Here is a 17,496-nt window from a genome sequence, read left to right on the forward strand (position 1 = left end):
TGGCTGCACTGCTAACTGTCCTACAACTCATCCAGCCTTCAATACTTCTTGTAGTAGTATATCCAAAGAGCAATTCAGAATGGCAAGCACATTTCCAAGAGACCTTAAAAAGCTGAAAAAAAGATCTGGGACAAAGAAGATGCCAAGTCAAATCAGAACCTTAAAGAGATTGATTATAAAATCACCACATACAATCCAAAGTTGCAAAACATTAATAAGCTATATCCAAGAAAAACTCCACATCAGACCAGGCAAAAGAATTACAAACCATTTAGATAGCATAAGAATCTGCACGAGACACACAAAGCATTTTTAAAATGTTAAAAACATGCATCAATCAAGTGAAGGGTGTTGTGTTTTCCCAAATTTCCATTAGAGATTTGAGGCAAAATACTAAGCTAATCAAATAAAAATATATTATAAATCTTTTAGGAATGGATGTCATTTATTTTTATTAAAATCCTAGCCAGTTCTGGGAATGGTTTATATTTTCCTAAGATTTCCAAGAGGAAGTATGATGATAAAATACATCTATACCTAATCATAAAGCTTGAATCAACATCCCTAAAGCAGGCAAATTTCATTAAGTTGGTCTAAATATTTGATTACAAGGCAGCTGTAGTGTTGAACTCCCAGCATGCAGGTTTAGATCCCCAATTTAGGCTCACACACATTGTTAGAATGTTTCTCCCTTCTCCCCTTCTCATAACTTTAAAATATTAATTATTATAGACACAGAGAGAAGCCCTCAAGCAAGCCTTTAGCATAGAAAAGATTAGGTGAAATGAATTCAATTCTCTACTCAAGCAAGAACTTATCCTCCCAAAACCCAAAACTGAAACTGAGATGCAGTCACAATGAAGAGCCATTTGTTGAGAAGGGCCCTTGCAAGCTGAAGGTTGTAATGATGCCAAAATATGGTGAGTATAACAACATATGGCAATTTTCTATCCATGGCTATAAATTTATGCACAGTTATATATAAATTTTAAAATATTCTATGATTTTACTATAAAAATGTTGTTTTGGTTTTAGAGTAGGTTACTTTTGCCTTCCTTTCATCAAATTGTTTATAACTTAATTTTTTTCCTCCAGTTTTAACTGATAAATATAACCTCAAATTTTCATTCTCCAATGTGTTAAAATACAGATTACAGCAACAAAGATGTAGGGGAAAAAAAGCCATCAGGCTTTTCTCTTGGAAACCATGGATAGCCAATTTTTTTCTCAAGTCACAGAATTTAGGTATCGTTACAACCATTCCCTAGCTCTGTACTTGGGGTCAGTTAAAACCTTTTGGTGGGAGTAGAATTCTTGCTTTCTTGAGTTTGTCTGTGTATTTGGAGAGGCTGTGAAGAGGGCTGGGGAGAAGGTGATGCTCGAATTTGTGGACTTTGATCATTAGAGTGAGATTCCTCTTTTTTTTCTCTCTGTCCTTGTGGTTTTTCTTTCTTTTTTTCTGTACCACTGTAAAATAAAGTATAACATGGAACAACACATATTTAAACAAATAAAAAAGATATATCAAACGATGGAAAAAGTTACTATTATATAATTCAAAATCCTAAATCATACAGCTAATACAATTTATACTGCTTTCATTCAATAATGAAAATATTTCTTTAAAAAAAAATCTTCAGTAAAGATTAAAATCTTCAGCAAATAATTTATTATAATTCTAAGGCAACATATCCTAGGAAGATTGCCCCTTTGGACCAAATTGGCCTCTAATGCATTTTGCCATCTTGGCAAATCTGGAAGGACAGTAGAAGCTCTCTTAACTGACTTCAATTTACCCAAATCAGAGCATTAGTGACATTTTACCTCTGTAAAGCATACTGATGCCCAAGGAACACTAAATGTTCATGTTTTGTAGGTTATTCTCTAACTCCTGTTTCTTCTGTATACTTCTGCTTCCACCAGTTGAGTTTCACACTTACCAAGAGTCAACTGTGTTTTCTCCCCCGAACCTGTTTATACCAGTTGTACTTGTTATTTTAATGATTAAGTTAATAAAATACAAAGAAAACTGACAAAATGTACATAGGAAAGAGAATGATAATTTCTATGTAAACTAAGCTGAATGCTTTGGAAAGACTCCATAAAAATGAGTTACTAAAAAAACTGCTGTTAAATTGTGTAGGTGACGCAATTATAAAAGATTATGTAAAAAAGTCATAGAAACAGATGGGTTCTAATTCATATTGTTTTGCAAGTTTCAAATTTCTTACTCTGTCTGAAAGGATGAAACTAAAAATTATAGAAAATGATTTATGGGTGTATGTTATGCAAGATAGTCAACAAGCAATCTAATCAGAGATGCATACTTAGAAAGAAAGAAGGGGGAGACTCAGCCTTTCATTAAAAAATTGACAAATGGACATATGTGAACATATTTTAGGTTAAAATATTTAAGATATATATGTATAAATTCTTATGATTCCACACTTTGACTCTTGATTAATGAAGCATCTCCTATTCCTGATCACACTGGGTAAGAATCCTTATATTGCACAAACACTTATGACAGTATTACAAAGCAGATGGAATCAACGATTCCAGGGTTGAATAGGTATAAAACCATCAACTATCTACATTTCTTCTCCTTTTTTTTTTTTTTTTAATTTGGTTGCGCCAGGTCTTAGTTGCGGCTGACAGGCTCCTTAGTTGAGGCTCGCGGGCTCCTTAGTTGTTGCATGCAAACTCTTAGTTGTGGAATGCAAACCCTTAGTTTTGGCACGCGAACCCTTAGTTGCGCCATGCGTGTGAGATCTAGTTCCCTGACCAGGGAACTGAACTGGGAAGGCAGAGTCTTAACCACTGCACCACTAGGGAAGTCCCTACACTTCTTAACCAAAGGACATTTTTAAATTTGACCATAAGGTACATAAGCTACAAAGAAGTTTGTTTAAGAACATTCTAAACAAATATAAGTAGTACATACAATTTAATCACATGATAATAGTGAATAATGTTAAAATATAATTTTGACAGTAACATTTCTTAATCTGATTCATTCTGATAACTTCTGACCTCAGACTGACTTTTGACTGTCTTGCTCATATTCAGTTTTTTAATTATGTGCTGAGAAATACAATTCTACCTCAAAAATATCAGATTAACTTTGCAACTTAAAACTGAGTTAGAAATTAATTACTTCTTTCTTGTTGGTCTTCAAACTATCCTAAATGCATAGTATTAGGCTAGTAGTCTTATGTGGGCCCAGTAGATTTTTCTTCTGGGTTATTTAGAAGAAAAACACAAAGCCCCTGCATCATAAATTAACAGACTTATCTGGTTTTAGATTGTTGAGTCACTACTGTACATAATACCACTGCACATAACTACAGCTATGTAAGAAAAATGGGCTGAATCCAAACAATTACTGGACACAAGGAAGTTTATTATTAAAAATTGTATTAAAAATTTCTACTACATATTAGTTTTTCCATAATTTGTCCTTTTCTCCTGAAACTGCAGCAAAGGTAATAAATTTTGGCAGGGGATTTTTAAAAGGCCTAAATATCTTGTCATTTCTTCACCACTCCTGTAGTCAAATGTCTGGTTAACATCTGTAAATACACACTGTTAAATAATTCAGTCACTGGCATTAGTTTATTGAGGCAACCATTTTCCATCAGCACATTTTAAATATTATTCTATTACTGAAAGTTTTTCTTCAATCATTCTTTGAAGAAAACAGCTATAAGATTATGTGGCTGATCTCTTATGGTCTCTCCAAACCCTATATGGAATAATTTGCTGGGTATTACACAAAAGCAGAAAAATCCAGTAAGCAATTTTATTGGAATACACTGAATTAATTAATTGATGAAAAGAACATAGAGAACGTAGTCCACTGAAATTTTATATTACAATATTTCCACTGCCCTCCTGCCCACCACCCCTAACATACTCACACGAACACACAACACAGTAATATAACATTTTGAATTAAGCCTCAATTTTATAGTCATGATTAAAAAATAAAAGTTGTAGCATTTAACCTCCCACTAATATACATATATGCTGAAGATTCTACTCCTTTAAAAATGCTATATCAAATGTATCACTTGCCATGGAAAATTCACTTATATAATTACATTAAATATAGTGATGTTTATCGCATCAACAAACGCCTATTAAAAAGAAACAAAAAGAAACAAAACCAAACCAGGAAATGAAACTGCTTGCTGTCTTTAGTAAGAACCAAAAGCGTCCTCACACTACTCCATAGGTGTGATGAATGTAAACTCAGCAAGTACAGGCTGGATATCTCTGCATTCAGAGACAAAGAATTTAAAGGACATGCTCACCTGAATTCCATACAGCTCTATTTCACATTCTTTTCAAAAGCAGACTGAGTTATCACATTCAATTTTGCAATGTTAGCTTTTTTTTACAAATGCATACCTTTTAGCAGCAGATGAAAGAGTTTCTTTTCTTGCAATTGAAACAGAGCTGGTGTGACTTGGTTTTCTGTTTGCACCACTCCCATTGGTTATACAGGACATGGAAATAGCTTCTCGGATGCCTGGCTGGCCTAGATATGGTTAAGAGAAAACTTTAAAAATCAAACTTCAAAATATTCCTCAAAGATAGGAGCTTAAAAAATTAAGTCCAATAGTGTTTAAGTCCATTAGTGTTTAAGTCTATTAAGTCTGCTAGTAAGCAGACTGTCCCCCCATATGCAGCATACAATATTATTATTTTTCAATAAGTGTTTATTGAGTATATAGATAAGAAAGGAATGAGCGCATAAAGATAAACATTTGTAAACTGAGACAATTCTATGTGGTATATATAAAGTTATAACGTATTTGGAAAAAGTAAATAAAAAGACAATGAAATACTTATTTCCTCTATAGAACAATGAACTTTGTTGACTTGTACACCCAACTTTAATTAGCTACATCTCCAGTGTGGTCTACAGTTCAAAAGGAAATGAATAAGATCTGGAGGTCTCAGAGGAATCCATCATGCAGCATACAATATTACTGTCTGAAGATTTAATCTCATCAAAATAGATCTATAGAAAAGCCATGCTAAATTAAATTGCTAAATTGCAACTAGGGTCATTCTCTAGCTAAACGGTTTGCTGTTCACACATAGCAGCTTTAAAGTGCATGATTCAAAGCTATGCCTCAAGTAAACCACAACTCCCCACATATCAACAATTTTCAGAAGTAGCTCAGGTTCTGTTGAAATTTAATTAGAAATCCTAGAAATCATAAATGTTGAATCTTAGAATATTGTTCCATATAAATGAAGCATAATTATGTAAAATAACCTGTTATCTTAATTTATACAGTAGAAGGTTTGGAACATTTATTCCAGTATTCCAATAACCCATGTGATGGATATGCTGCTATGGTCAGGAAGACTCACAGTCACAAGATAAAACAGCCACATCTACTAAGGCGCAAGTTTATCTAAAAATTTGGGAATAAAGAATAATTTTGAATTTTTAGACTCAGTTTTCTCACATGCACACAAGAAAACCTAACTTTTATATCTGGCTTTCATGTTTCTTTGTTTGCTTCACTTCATAAAAGCACAGAAAGCAAAAACATTTATGTATAGAGCCTAAAATATTTCGTACCCTAGAATGTCACATGTATGATAGTATAGCACTGCATTTCTGACAGTAATATGCTGTTGGGAGCCACTTATATCATAATCATCTAAAGTGCTTCCTTAATATTGAGATTCCTAGACCCTTCCTCAGACAGAATGAATCAGAAGAGAGGAAGAAAGAGACCTACTGTATTTATTTTTCAAACTTCCCAGGAAATTTTTCACATATAATAAGGTACAATAACCCCTAAATTAGGCTAATATCACTGGTCATTAGATCTAGCGCTAGTCTGCCAAATAGGTGACTTCTTGTTATATTGACTCTTTCTTTTTACTCTGGTCAAGTACTCATAAAATTTACCATTTTAACCATTTAATGTGCAACTCTGTGGCATTTAGTATATTCACAACATTAGGCAACCACCACCACCACCCAGGTCTTTATTGCTAGCTTTGGCTTTCTTTTTTTTTTTTTCCTATTTCCTTAAGATTAAAGTTAGGTTATTGATTTGAGATCTTTCTTCTTTTTTAATGCAGGCATTTACAGTTATATATTTTCCTCTGAGCACTGCTTTTGCTATATCAACAGCTGATTTTTCAAATACAATTTTTAAAACTTTTTGTTACACAAAAAACCCATCAGCCACTATATTAAAAACATATATAATCTAAAATCCACTTCCCATGCTCTCTTCCAATGTTCCAAACTTCATCTCAAAAAAAGAGACCAATTATACCCATTAGGATGGCTATTATAAAAACAAACATATAGCACAGGGAGCTCAGCTCGGTACTCTGTGAGGACCTACATGGGTGGGATGGGTGGAGGGGGTGGGAGGGAGGTCCAACAGAGAGGCGATATATGTATATATATATAGCTGATTCACTTCGTTGTACAGCAGAAACTAACACAACATTGTAAAGCAACTATACTCCAATAAAAAAACAAACAAGTGTTAGCAAGGATGTGAAGAAATTGGAATCCTTGTGTATTCCTGGTAGAAATATAAAATGCTACACGTGGTGTAGAAAACAGTATTCGCTGTTTCTCAAAAAATTAAACATGGAAGTACCATTTGATCTGGCAATTCCAATTCTAGGTATATACAACCCAAAAAATTGAAAGCAGGGAGTCAAGCAGATATCCGTATACCCATATTCATAGCAGCATTATTCACGATAGCCAAAAGGTGAAAACCACCCAAATGTCCATTGACAAACGAATGGTACATATATACAATGGAATATTGTTCAGCTTAAAAAAGGAATGAAATTGTGAAACATGCTACAACACGGATGAACCTTGAAGACATTATTCTAAGTGAAATAAGCCAGATGAGAAGAAAAGGGCAAATATTGTATGATTTCAATTATATAAGGTACCTGGAGTAGCCAAATTCATACAAACACAAAACAGAATGGCAGTTGCTAGGGGCAGGGGTCAGGGGGGTGGGGCAGGGGAGAGGAGTGGATGGATACACACTTTCAGTTTGGAAACATGAAAGGGTTCTAGAGATGGATGGTGGCAATGGTTGCACAACAATGAGAATGTGTTTAATGCCATTGAACTGTACACCTAAAAATGGTTAAAGGGGTAAATTTTATGTTCTGTATATTTTACCACAATAAAAAATGTTAAAAAAAAATCAACATATCACCACTGTTTCTAAGTCCTACAGTTTACTGTTGAAGTCTTCAAATGCTTTCAAGGTATCCTGTGAAACTACCATTCATCTTCACAGGATCAGATGGCAGTGCTATGCCTCACAGTTTTGATCAGTCTCAGGAGGCTCTCTATTCTCTATTCTAGGCTCATCCTAAATACTTACTCAAAAAAGACGAGGTATCTTTTGATGTCTTGGCCGTTTCAGGCCTATATATAATGGCTTCCTTTTTATTATTCAATATAAAGGTTTCCAACTACTGAGCCAGTTACAAAGTTTACTCTGTAGAGTAGTAACAATTGAAATGTTTGTGCAATTATTTAGTCATTTTATTATCTTTATTATGTAAAACAAATGGAAAAATAGAAAAATGAAGATGCTGATGTGAATAAAAAGGTAGGTCTCAAAACATAATATATGATTGAAAATTATCAAGTACTATATGTTGAAAACGACAAACCTTTAGCCTAAACTGAATTCTCATTGAATTTGGTTGACTGTATAGGCACTTGTGAAAGAAAACAAAATTAAAAACAACACTGCAGAAATTTTGGAGCTACACCACAGACAGAAGTACAAATAATTTTATTATATTTTATTTTCTTTATCAGACCCCCCCGAACATCCGCACATGATGTAAGCCTTTCAGGAATTAATTATGCTTTAATGTTCTCTTTCTGAAGAACTGGAGTGTAGCAGTGAGATAGGCTGTGGATCAACAGTTACTTCTGAATTTTCTGTTTTAAATTATTTTAGATCCTCTCTTATAAACAAATATGTAAACAGAGAAAAGTTACTTCATGTTCTTTTACTTCAAGGAGAAAGAAGAGCTTGTATTTCATGCACATCAAGCTAGCAATTGTCTCCAACAGAAAAACAAACACATTCTCCCAGTTAGTATAAATGGGATACTCTCTTCAGTTTCTAAATATTCTGTTTATGGTCACAATTTGCATGAGGAGTAATAAGTCCTTTGTAACTCATTTAGAATTTAATAACCTGTAGGTATTCTATTTGCTAAACACCAGCAAGTTACTGGCATTGTTCAACATATATATACATAATTCTGTATATATGTATAATTTATAAATACATAGTTGTCCCTCGGCATCCATGGGGGATTGGTTCCAGGACACCCCCCTCCCACATGGATACCAAAATCCACAGATGCTCAAGTCGTGGGCCAACTATACTATGCCATTTTAATATCAGGGACTTGAACATCCTAGGATTTTGAGCATCCGCCCTCAGGGGTCCTGGAACCAATCCCCTGTGGATACTAATAGTGACTGTACACTCAAAATAACTCCTCGATTCTGTATTCCCCCTAATCACCCCACCCCTGACATATGCACCCACCCACCCCCATTCCAAGTCTAATAAAGTATTTGGAAAAGAGTCAGTGGTCTACACTTTCCTATCTGTACCTCAACCTTCTGCAATCTGGTTATCGTCTAACCACTTCACAGAAAGTTTTCTTGCCAAGATCACCAATGACTTTTTTTCCACTAAATTCAATGGGTATTTTTCAGTCCTTATCTTGTTCAGCTTTTCTTCAGCATCTAATATTGCTGACTATTCAGGCAAGGACAGTATTTAGGTAAGGACAATGTCCTTGGTTTCTAGGACATTGCCCTTGCCTGAATTTCTTCTTAGCTCTGACCATTTCTTCTCTCATTTGCTGGATACTCTTTTCTTGCTCAGATTTTGTATCTTGACTCTTCAGTTATCTTGTTACCATCATACCCTTCTCATTATTTTTTATATCTAACTGCTATTGAACATCTCCCCATGAATGTCTGTGTCCTTCCTCCCACCAAACAAAACAAAAACTGGTACTCTGTGATATACTTTATTCTTGGTGAAAGACATTACCACCCATTCACTGTACGAACCAGAAAACAAGAAATCAGGTTTGATTCCTCCATTTCCTTACTGCCAACATTCAGTGGGTGACTAAGTCCTCTGCTGCATCTGTAACTCTTTAAAAAAATATTCCCCCCAGTTCTGTTGAGATAAAACCGACATACAATAAGTTGCACATATATAAAGTGTATGGTTTTGACATACATATATGTAGGTTTTGACATACATACATACATATATGCCTGTGAAACAATCACCACAATCAGGATAGTGAACATGGCCAGAAGTCTCGAAAGTTTCCTTGAGCCCCTCTGTAATCCATCTCTCCCTCCCTCACTCTTGTCCCCAGGCAACCACTGATCTACTTCCTATCACTATAGTTTGCATTTTCTAAAATTTTATATAAATGGAATAATACAGTATATATATAGATAGATAGATTTGCCTTTATTTATTTATGGCTGCGTTGGGTCTTGGTGGCTGCGTGCAGGCTTTCTCTAGTCGCAGCAAGAGGGGGCTACACTTTACTGCAGCACACAGGCTTCTCATTGCGGTGGCTTCAGTAGTTGTGGCGCATGGGCTTAGCTGCTCCACGTCATGTGGGATCTTCCCAGACCAGGGATCAAACCCATGTCCCCTGCATTGGCAGATGGATTCTTAACCACTGCACCACCAGGGAAGTGCAATTTTTAATGGTTTTAGTCCTCACACTGAGGTCTACAATCCATTTTGACTTAACCATTTATAATTATCTGTAATCTATCTGGAAACCTTACCTGTTTTGTGATCCTTGCATATATCCCCATGCTTAGCACTGTGCTTGAATCCTAGAAAGCACTTAATATCTAAATGACTAAATGAATGCATCTTCACCACTACTGCCTCAAATTTCTCTTCCGGGTTATGTTCAGTTTCTCTATTCTCCCTTCTAGCAGTACTATTACCTTGCTCTTAATGCATTCTGTACACCATGCCAGAGTATCTATCTAAAACAAGCTGTATATCTTTGAAATAATATGACATCAATTGTTATATGTACCATTATCACAAACAGCATTAGAAAGAAGTGTCACTTATGAGAACTGTAAGACATAATCAATAGTAAGATGCATTGTAATTCCAGAGATGTTAAAATGCAAGAAATATAGCCATCTTAGAATTAATGGATTAGTGTAACTCTACCTGTCATTCTTCAATTTAAAATCCTTTAATGGAGCTCCAGTCTCCTCAGGATAAAAACTAAATTCCTTAGCAAGGCATAAGAAAACCTTTCACTATGGGCCCTCTCCACCAGTTGAGGCTCACTTTTTGACACTCCCAACCTCACACCTCATGCTTCAGTTTATTCTGAACTCCTAAACTAAGTACTTTTACTCCCCTGCGCTCTGCACCTGGATGGTCCTTCTCTCTGGCATATGCTAGTCATCCCTGCTTGCCTAAATTAACATATATTCATCATCCATCTACCCATCAAATATTTACTCAGGGCCTATTATTATCCTAGTCTTTTGTTTTCAAGAGAATATAAGGGACCCAGGGCATCAAGGAATTAAAATCTTGCAAGAGAATCACACTAGCAATGAAAACATGTGGTAAGTACAAGAACAAAGTGATCATAAAAGAAATCATCACAAAGAAAAGACACATAATTCTGTAAGGATGATTAGAGACACAGAGCTCAAGAAAGGCTTCCTAGAAAAAAATGCAGAACAAAGTCTTAAGGAATAAGTAAGAGATATCCAGGTAAAAGGGAGGTGATGAAATACTGGGATCTTATTCCAGTGTGTGTAAAGGAACAGAAAGAAGGTAACAGTAAAGTGGGGTATGTAAGTGTGTATGGCATGGGGGCAGGGTAGACAAAAAGCTCTTTATGTGGTGAGAACGCAGAACAAGAAAGGGCAGAGTCCAGATGGTAGAGGAAAGTCCAGATGGTAGAGGTAAGCAGGAGTTAGATCATGGAGATTTTATCTATAGGAAATAGAGACCACCAAAGGGTTTTAAGCTGAAAAAAAGACTTCAATATACATTTAGAGAAATCCTAGTGGCTATGTGAAGAGCAGATTTCAGGGCAGTGGTCTAAGCACAGCACGATGGGGACCTGAAACAAGAGCTAGGTAGCATAAATGGAAAGGAGGAGGCAGTTTTAAGAAATATTTAGGGCTTAAAAGATGATTTCAGTTTGGGGAAATTTTACATTTATGAATTCTGAGGGACATACAAGCAGTACAATCTAATAAGTAGAAAGATAATTCTTAAGTGCTCAAGTCTAGAATATAGATTAACAATTTGGGAACTGGCACCAATAAGTGGATGTTAAGACCATGAAGGAAGATGAATGGCTGATTTCATCTCCTGCAAGGAACCTTCAACTCCAGTTTCGGTTAGGAGCTCCCACAACACCCTAAATTTACCTTTTTAATGCCAATTATTATATAGTTTTATAATTACTGACTTAGCTGTCTTCTCACTTTACCTAAGGCCCTGTGGAGGCAAAAGTCAGTATCTTTTATTTCTTTAATCTCCATCACCTAAAACAGTGCCTAGTGCATTGAAAAGATGAAGGAAAGAGACAACTGTCAATACAGTAAGTGATGTGAAGTAATATTAATTATCAAGCACTTGCTGAGTGCTAAGCATTGTTATCCTAAGTACTTTATAATTAAGTCCTTTAATCTTCACTATAATCCTGAAAGGGATTTACTATTATCATTCCAGTTTTGCTGATGAAAAAAACTGAAGCCTAGAGAGATTATTAACATGCTCAAGGTTATACTGTAATAGGTAGTGAAATCAAGATGTGAGTCCAGGAAGAAGGAATGGTAAGTAAGTGGAAAGAAATAATTCTGCCTTGTGGAGAGTGACATTTTGAGCTTTGCCGGGATAACAGATAGGAATTCACCAGATGGAGCAGGGGGAAAGGAAATTCTAAGCAGAGAGCAGTATTAAATCATCAAGGTCCCCAGATATTTACATAAATAGCAAGAAAAGACCAAAATAAGATTTTCATGGTCATTTTCCATCCTACAGTTTAATTTCTGATAACTCTCAGTACTGGGAATCCTTAGTATTTGGATAAAAGAGTGAATGATCTCCCAAGGTAGAGGCAATGAGTTAAGTAAAGCAGGTGCAGAAAACAAAAAGGAACGTGGGTGAATGATTGTTTGTCACCTGAGAAGTCTAAAGTATATTCTTTGAAATTTAGAATATTAGGAACCTAACTGGAAGAAAGGAGCGTAAAAATGATTATGCAGTACACAAATATATAACTAGAATGCATCATTAGCTATATATATCACATGTATATATGCTTGTACATATACATCCCTCTCCCCCAAGCCTTGGGCATTATAAAGTCTGAGCCACAACGCTCTCAAAGATCAGCCTGCAAGACTGGAAGCAACCTCTAGTAACCAAAGGTACAAAAGTAGTTCAATTTCTGAGCAGCAACCCAGCTGAAATAAGAGAAATTTAGGCTAAAAGTCTATAAACCAGGAAGGTACTAATTTAGTTTTAATCACAGTTTGTTTTAACCATTATAAGGCCAGGGTTGAAGGCCAATGATAAATTTTATACTTTATCTTACTTTATCATGAAATAAGAATACTAATCATTATTGTTTATATTCCTTGATGATAGACCTAAGCAGATGAACTTTCTGATACCTTAGCCTGACAGTTCCTAAATGCTAATGAATTTCACTGAACTCCAGAATCACACAGTAAAGTTACCACTAGGGACTGTTGCATATGTTGCAAATCTGAAATCCATCTTGCTACCCTCATCTGTAATATCCTCTTATTCTTGCATCTATCCCAATCCCTCCATCCAAAGAGCAATTTTTAAAATAACTTCCTACTTCTATAACTTTCTGTTTCCCACATTTAATTCAACAAACATTTATTGAGTCATTCTAAGGCTAGTTATGTAAGAAACTGTCCCTGCCTCCAAATAGTTTATAATCCAGCGGGAGCAACCAAAAGAAACATATATACCAAAAGAAACATATAATAAAATTTTAAAACAATTCTAACAAGAGACAAAAAATAGATCATTTTCAGGAATTAATTTGAGGCCCTAAAGAATGGGAAAATTTTTTATTAGGAGAAGGGTAAAGATGGTCTATGAAGGAAGAACTTTAGTTAACACTCAAAATCTTTTTTCTCAGATTCCCTATCATATGCCCCAGAGCTCCAACTGCATACCTCTTCCACTCTCTTCACATTTTCAAGCTCTGTGCCACCTTTTTCAATCTGTCAATTACTTTGCTTCATTCTTTGGAAATATTGAGGACTACATGTACTTCATCAAATTTTATCTTTTCCATTTAGAGTTTTATGTGTACTTTTCTCCTTTCCTCTTGTTTCACAGGAAGGTGTACTTTAGTTCTCTTGCCTCATTTTTTTAAAGTATATTTTGAGAAGAAATGACCAAAGAGCATTTGACTCTCATAGAGAAATGGAGCTCTGTAAATGGTAATTGCTGCCTGGTCTGAGGCAATATCCACCCATTTACTGTCATATACAAAGAGCAGCTTAGAAGTCTTTGATCTGTTGTCAAAATAATAAGATACTCTCCCACCCCCTACCATAAGTATGAATCATTTTATCCTAAGGGCCCCACCAAGGAAATTCACACCTTCTAACCTGATTAATGTAATTTACTTATTAACAACACTTACAGCAAACTCATGACAATCCCTGTCTTCTCCCAAATGTTATTTGGAGTAAGAGCCAAATGATACGGATCTGTGCCTGTACACTATCCCACAGTCTATATAATTAGGAATATTTTTTTGGGGAGAACCGACATCCTCCAAATTTCAATTTTTCCTCTGGGCTCTCTCATTTCTCAAGTAGCAGTCACAGTGCTTGATATTTCTGGTTTACCAGCAGCTTCCTGGTTTAAAATGACAGTTTCCCACCTTCAGATAATTTGACTCCTGTGCTTTTATACCTCTATGTACTAACAGCTTGTCTTCACATATTGCCACTGGGTTGTATTCTCAAATTACATTCATTTGGTCACCCCAAGAGGTCTTAATGGGTTTCCCAGGCACCAGCTGTGACATAATTTGTCTTCCTGGCAGTTAAAACTGCCAGAGTGTTCCCTGGGCCTTCCCTTTTGCTCCAAAGTACAGGTAATTTTTTTTCTTTTGGCAAGGATTCAGCTGCAACTGGTGCATATATTATGAACATATGCCGTCAAAAGGAAAGAATTCTCCAAGAGAAGAGAAGGTACATGAGAAATTTAAATGACTGGCCACCTTAAAAACTATTGGGAAAACTTTCTACCTAAGTGTCTGATATAATATATTCAAGAAAAAATGGGGTTTAGCTTTTAATACTGCTGGCACACTGGAGAGGACAAACTAAAAGAACAGAACTAAAAATACTGAAATGACTAGTTAGGTGTGTTTCTGATTTTGGGATTTACTGAATGGCAATACTACTATGAAATGACAGAGAATGTCGTTAACCCATTAGCATACACATTTAGTTTTAGCCATACCTGAAGCCAAGTCATGTTTCCATATCACCACCACCTAGCAAAACTGTAATACCTGTCTTCATCAATAAGGAAGCTGACCTATACTTTTAAGCACAGCTTCATAAAAGGTTTCCACCTATTTACCTACGGTAGTTTAGTCTCCCCTCTAAAGAAAAATCCTCTAGAAATTCTAAATATCTTAAGAAGATGGTAGTGATTACTGTCCTGTCAGTAATTTGTGTGAAAGTGAATACTACAAATTCTAATTTCACAAGGGACTAAAACATTTCCATATAAAATTTTTCTACAGTATCAGAAATGATTTTTACTTTTTTTTTTTTGAAAAATTGAGGTATAATTGACATATAACATTATATTAATTTACTTTTTTTTTTTTTTTTTTTTTTTTTTGCAGTACGCGGGCCTCTCACTGTTGTGGCCTCTCCCGTTGCGGAGCACAGGCTCCGGACGCGCAGGCTCAGCGGCCATGGCTCACAGGCCCAGCCGCTCTGCAGCATGTGGGACCTTCCCGGACCGGGGCACGAACCCGTGTCCCCTGCATCGGCAGGCGGACTCTCAACCACTGCGTCACCAGGGAAGCCTTAATTTACTTTTTAATTGAAGGAGAAAACACAAAATCCCTGCAAAATAATTTGTTTTTAAAAAAAATTTTTTCAAAAATATTTTTTTCATTTGTTAGAAAATACTTTGCTTAAAGTGTTTATTCCAAATATTTATACCATTAATATATTAATCCTGTTTTGTCAAAACTGATGGTTGATCTTTTTAAGGTTACATACAAATGACAATAGTGAAGAATCACTTAATATTTCTTTTCCAATTACTTTCTATAGTATACTATATATAAATTTCAAGATAAAGCTGTTTAGAATTGCAAATAATAAAATTAACAAAACTTTAAATATGTATTTCTCTTGATGTGTTAATATCAATATTACAGAACATAACTGGTCAGGCAAGTTTTTTCACTAATGGGAAATCCAGTGGTTAATCCTTAATGAATTATGCTCATTTCTTAAATAATATTTCCCCAAATTATTATATAATCAATCTTCTCCCCAGCAATCCATTTTATATCCAGCAATTCAAAGTCTGTGTCTAAGGTAACAAAGTAACTTAAAGAATATTCACTAGTGGACTCCATTTCAAAATGTGAACCACATCAGCATATTATAAGAATGGCAGTCAAAGTAAACTTATGACATAGAATTAATGGAAAGGAACTTAGTATCTCTCTAATTAATAAAGTTATTAATAAGAAGTAAGAGCCGGTACTATGTGGAAAGAAAATGTTCCAATGTAGAAGCTGCAGGTGGCTCCAGAACTGGATAAATCTCCACTAAAGAGCCTGTAACAAAACTGTTTCTAAATTCACTTTACAGACAAAGGATTTATGAATGACAACTAGAAAAAGACAACTTACAGAAGGTATGTTCCTAGGGGATAGGAACTCCAGCTATTTAAACTGTATTTGTACTTCATGAAACTGAAACAGGTAGGTGCTAAGGAACTGATGTGTCATACAAAATATCGTCTGCATGCCAAATTAAAAAAAGAGCAGTCTTTAAATTTCTCTATAAATATTTCTTTACTGAAATACCTTAGTAAATAAACAATGAGAGAAAACGTTTTTTTCTCAACACAAGATTATAATGTACTACTGTTTTAGCGTAATAAAATTTTTTAAAATTGTAGGTTAATACAAATTATTTAAAATAAGCTTTTAAAATGAGATAATAACCAAATACTATATCATTTTGTCTTATAGGATTTAAAAATACTTTAATATAGAGCCAGAACCTGAGGGTACACATATTAATTATAGAAACCTGTTCTTCTCTCTTTATGTACAGTTTACCTTCCCTGTAAAGCCCGTATACATTAATACTCTAACAACTCTAGAATTCTCTTAGAAAAATCAATTTATAACCAAATAAGTTTTTTTTTCCTGGCTTGATCTTGGCAATCCTCAAAGTTGGTTCTCAAAAAATTAAAAACTCACTTATAACATTATTAACCAAAGTGGTTTCAATCAAGTCTTTTGCCAAACTCTCAGGTCCCTTACTTATCCCATGCCACTGACACATTTATCCTACTAACCAGTAATGGAAAAGAACCATCCTGCTATCTAACTCTCCACTATTAACACAAAGGCCTGGAGTGCTGGAGGGTGGGAGGTATGAGAATGGGAATCAGAAAACCAGGCAGAATGAATGCCCCTCCCTCAAAGTTTCACAACTCGGTAGCCAGTACCCTCAGGGTCCCTGAGCATTTCTTTCATGTCTGTGGCCTTCCATTTTCTACTCTCTTACCATTCCAAATGTCGACTGCCTTTTTTTTTCACCAGCAAGGAACTGCCTTACTTTCCTAAATGGCATCACTATCTCCTGAGGAGAAAGTGATAAGGAATGAAACTTCTAGCCCTGACAACTGTGAATATATATCAATCTCCACTTAGTTTTATCTCTTTCCATTCTATTGGAATGGATATCTCAATATTCAGAAGTAGTCTTTTTTCCATCTAAGACTAATAGTTTTTAACTTGCTCTAACATCCCTTCTCAAACTCTCAGGAAACTTGCCTCAATTACCACCACCCCTCCCTCACCAACATCATCTTCCTCTCTGCTGCCTTTTTGTCCTCAATGTATTTTTCTGCTACAGTCTATAATGTCTTAAAAATAAAAATAATTAAAACTGGTCTTCGATTTAGCATCCTCTTCTACTACCCTCTTCCCCGCTCAGGTTAATTTTCTGAAAAAAGTGGCTGGCTACAGTTGCTGCTCTTAATTCCAGAGTTCTCCTCAATTCCTGCTTCTCAAAATACTGCAATTAGATTTGTAATCCTATCACTCCACTAAAATTCCTTTTGGAGAGGTTTC

The 17,496-nt window shown here is 35.3% G+C and overlaps 1 protein-coding gene across 8 annotated transcripts in view; it reads right to left on the reverse strand.

Moving 5' to 3' along the window:
• The window catches only part of EML4 (EMAP like 4), a 153,759-nt gene that overhangs the window by 66,138 nt on the left and 70,125 nt on the right, over positions 1 to 17,496 (reverse strand). For all 8 annotated transcript variants that reach the window (XM_073791414.1, XM_073791415.1, XM_019942712.3 and 5 more), the window contains exons 3-4: positions 4,414 to 4,543; positions 1,294 to 1,467 (exon numbers count right to left, since the gene is read on the reverse strand). In XM_073791414.1, the coding sequence (XP_073647515.1) occupies positions 1,294 to 1,467; positions 4,414 to 4,543 (304 nt within the window). The remainder of the gene's footprint in view (positions 1 to 1,293; positions 1,468 to 4,413; positions 4,544 to 17,496) is intronic.

The sequence above is a fragment of the Tursiops truncatus genome, chromosome 14, assembly GCF_011762595.2.
Source record: "Tursiops truncatus isolate mTurTru1 chromosome 14, mTurTru1.mat.Y, whole genome shotgun sequence".
Classification (NCBI taxonomy): Eukaryota; Metazoa; Chordata; class Mammalia; order Artiodactyla; family Delphinidae; genus Tursiops; species Tursiops truncatus.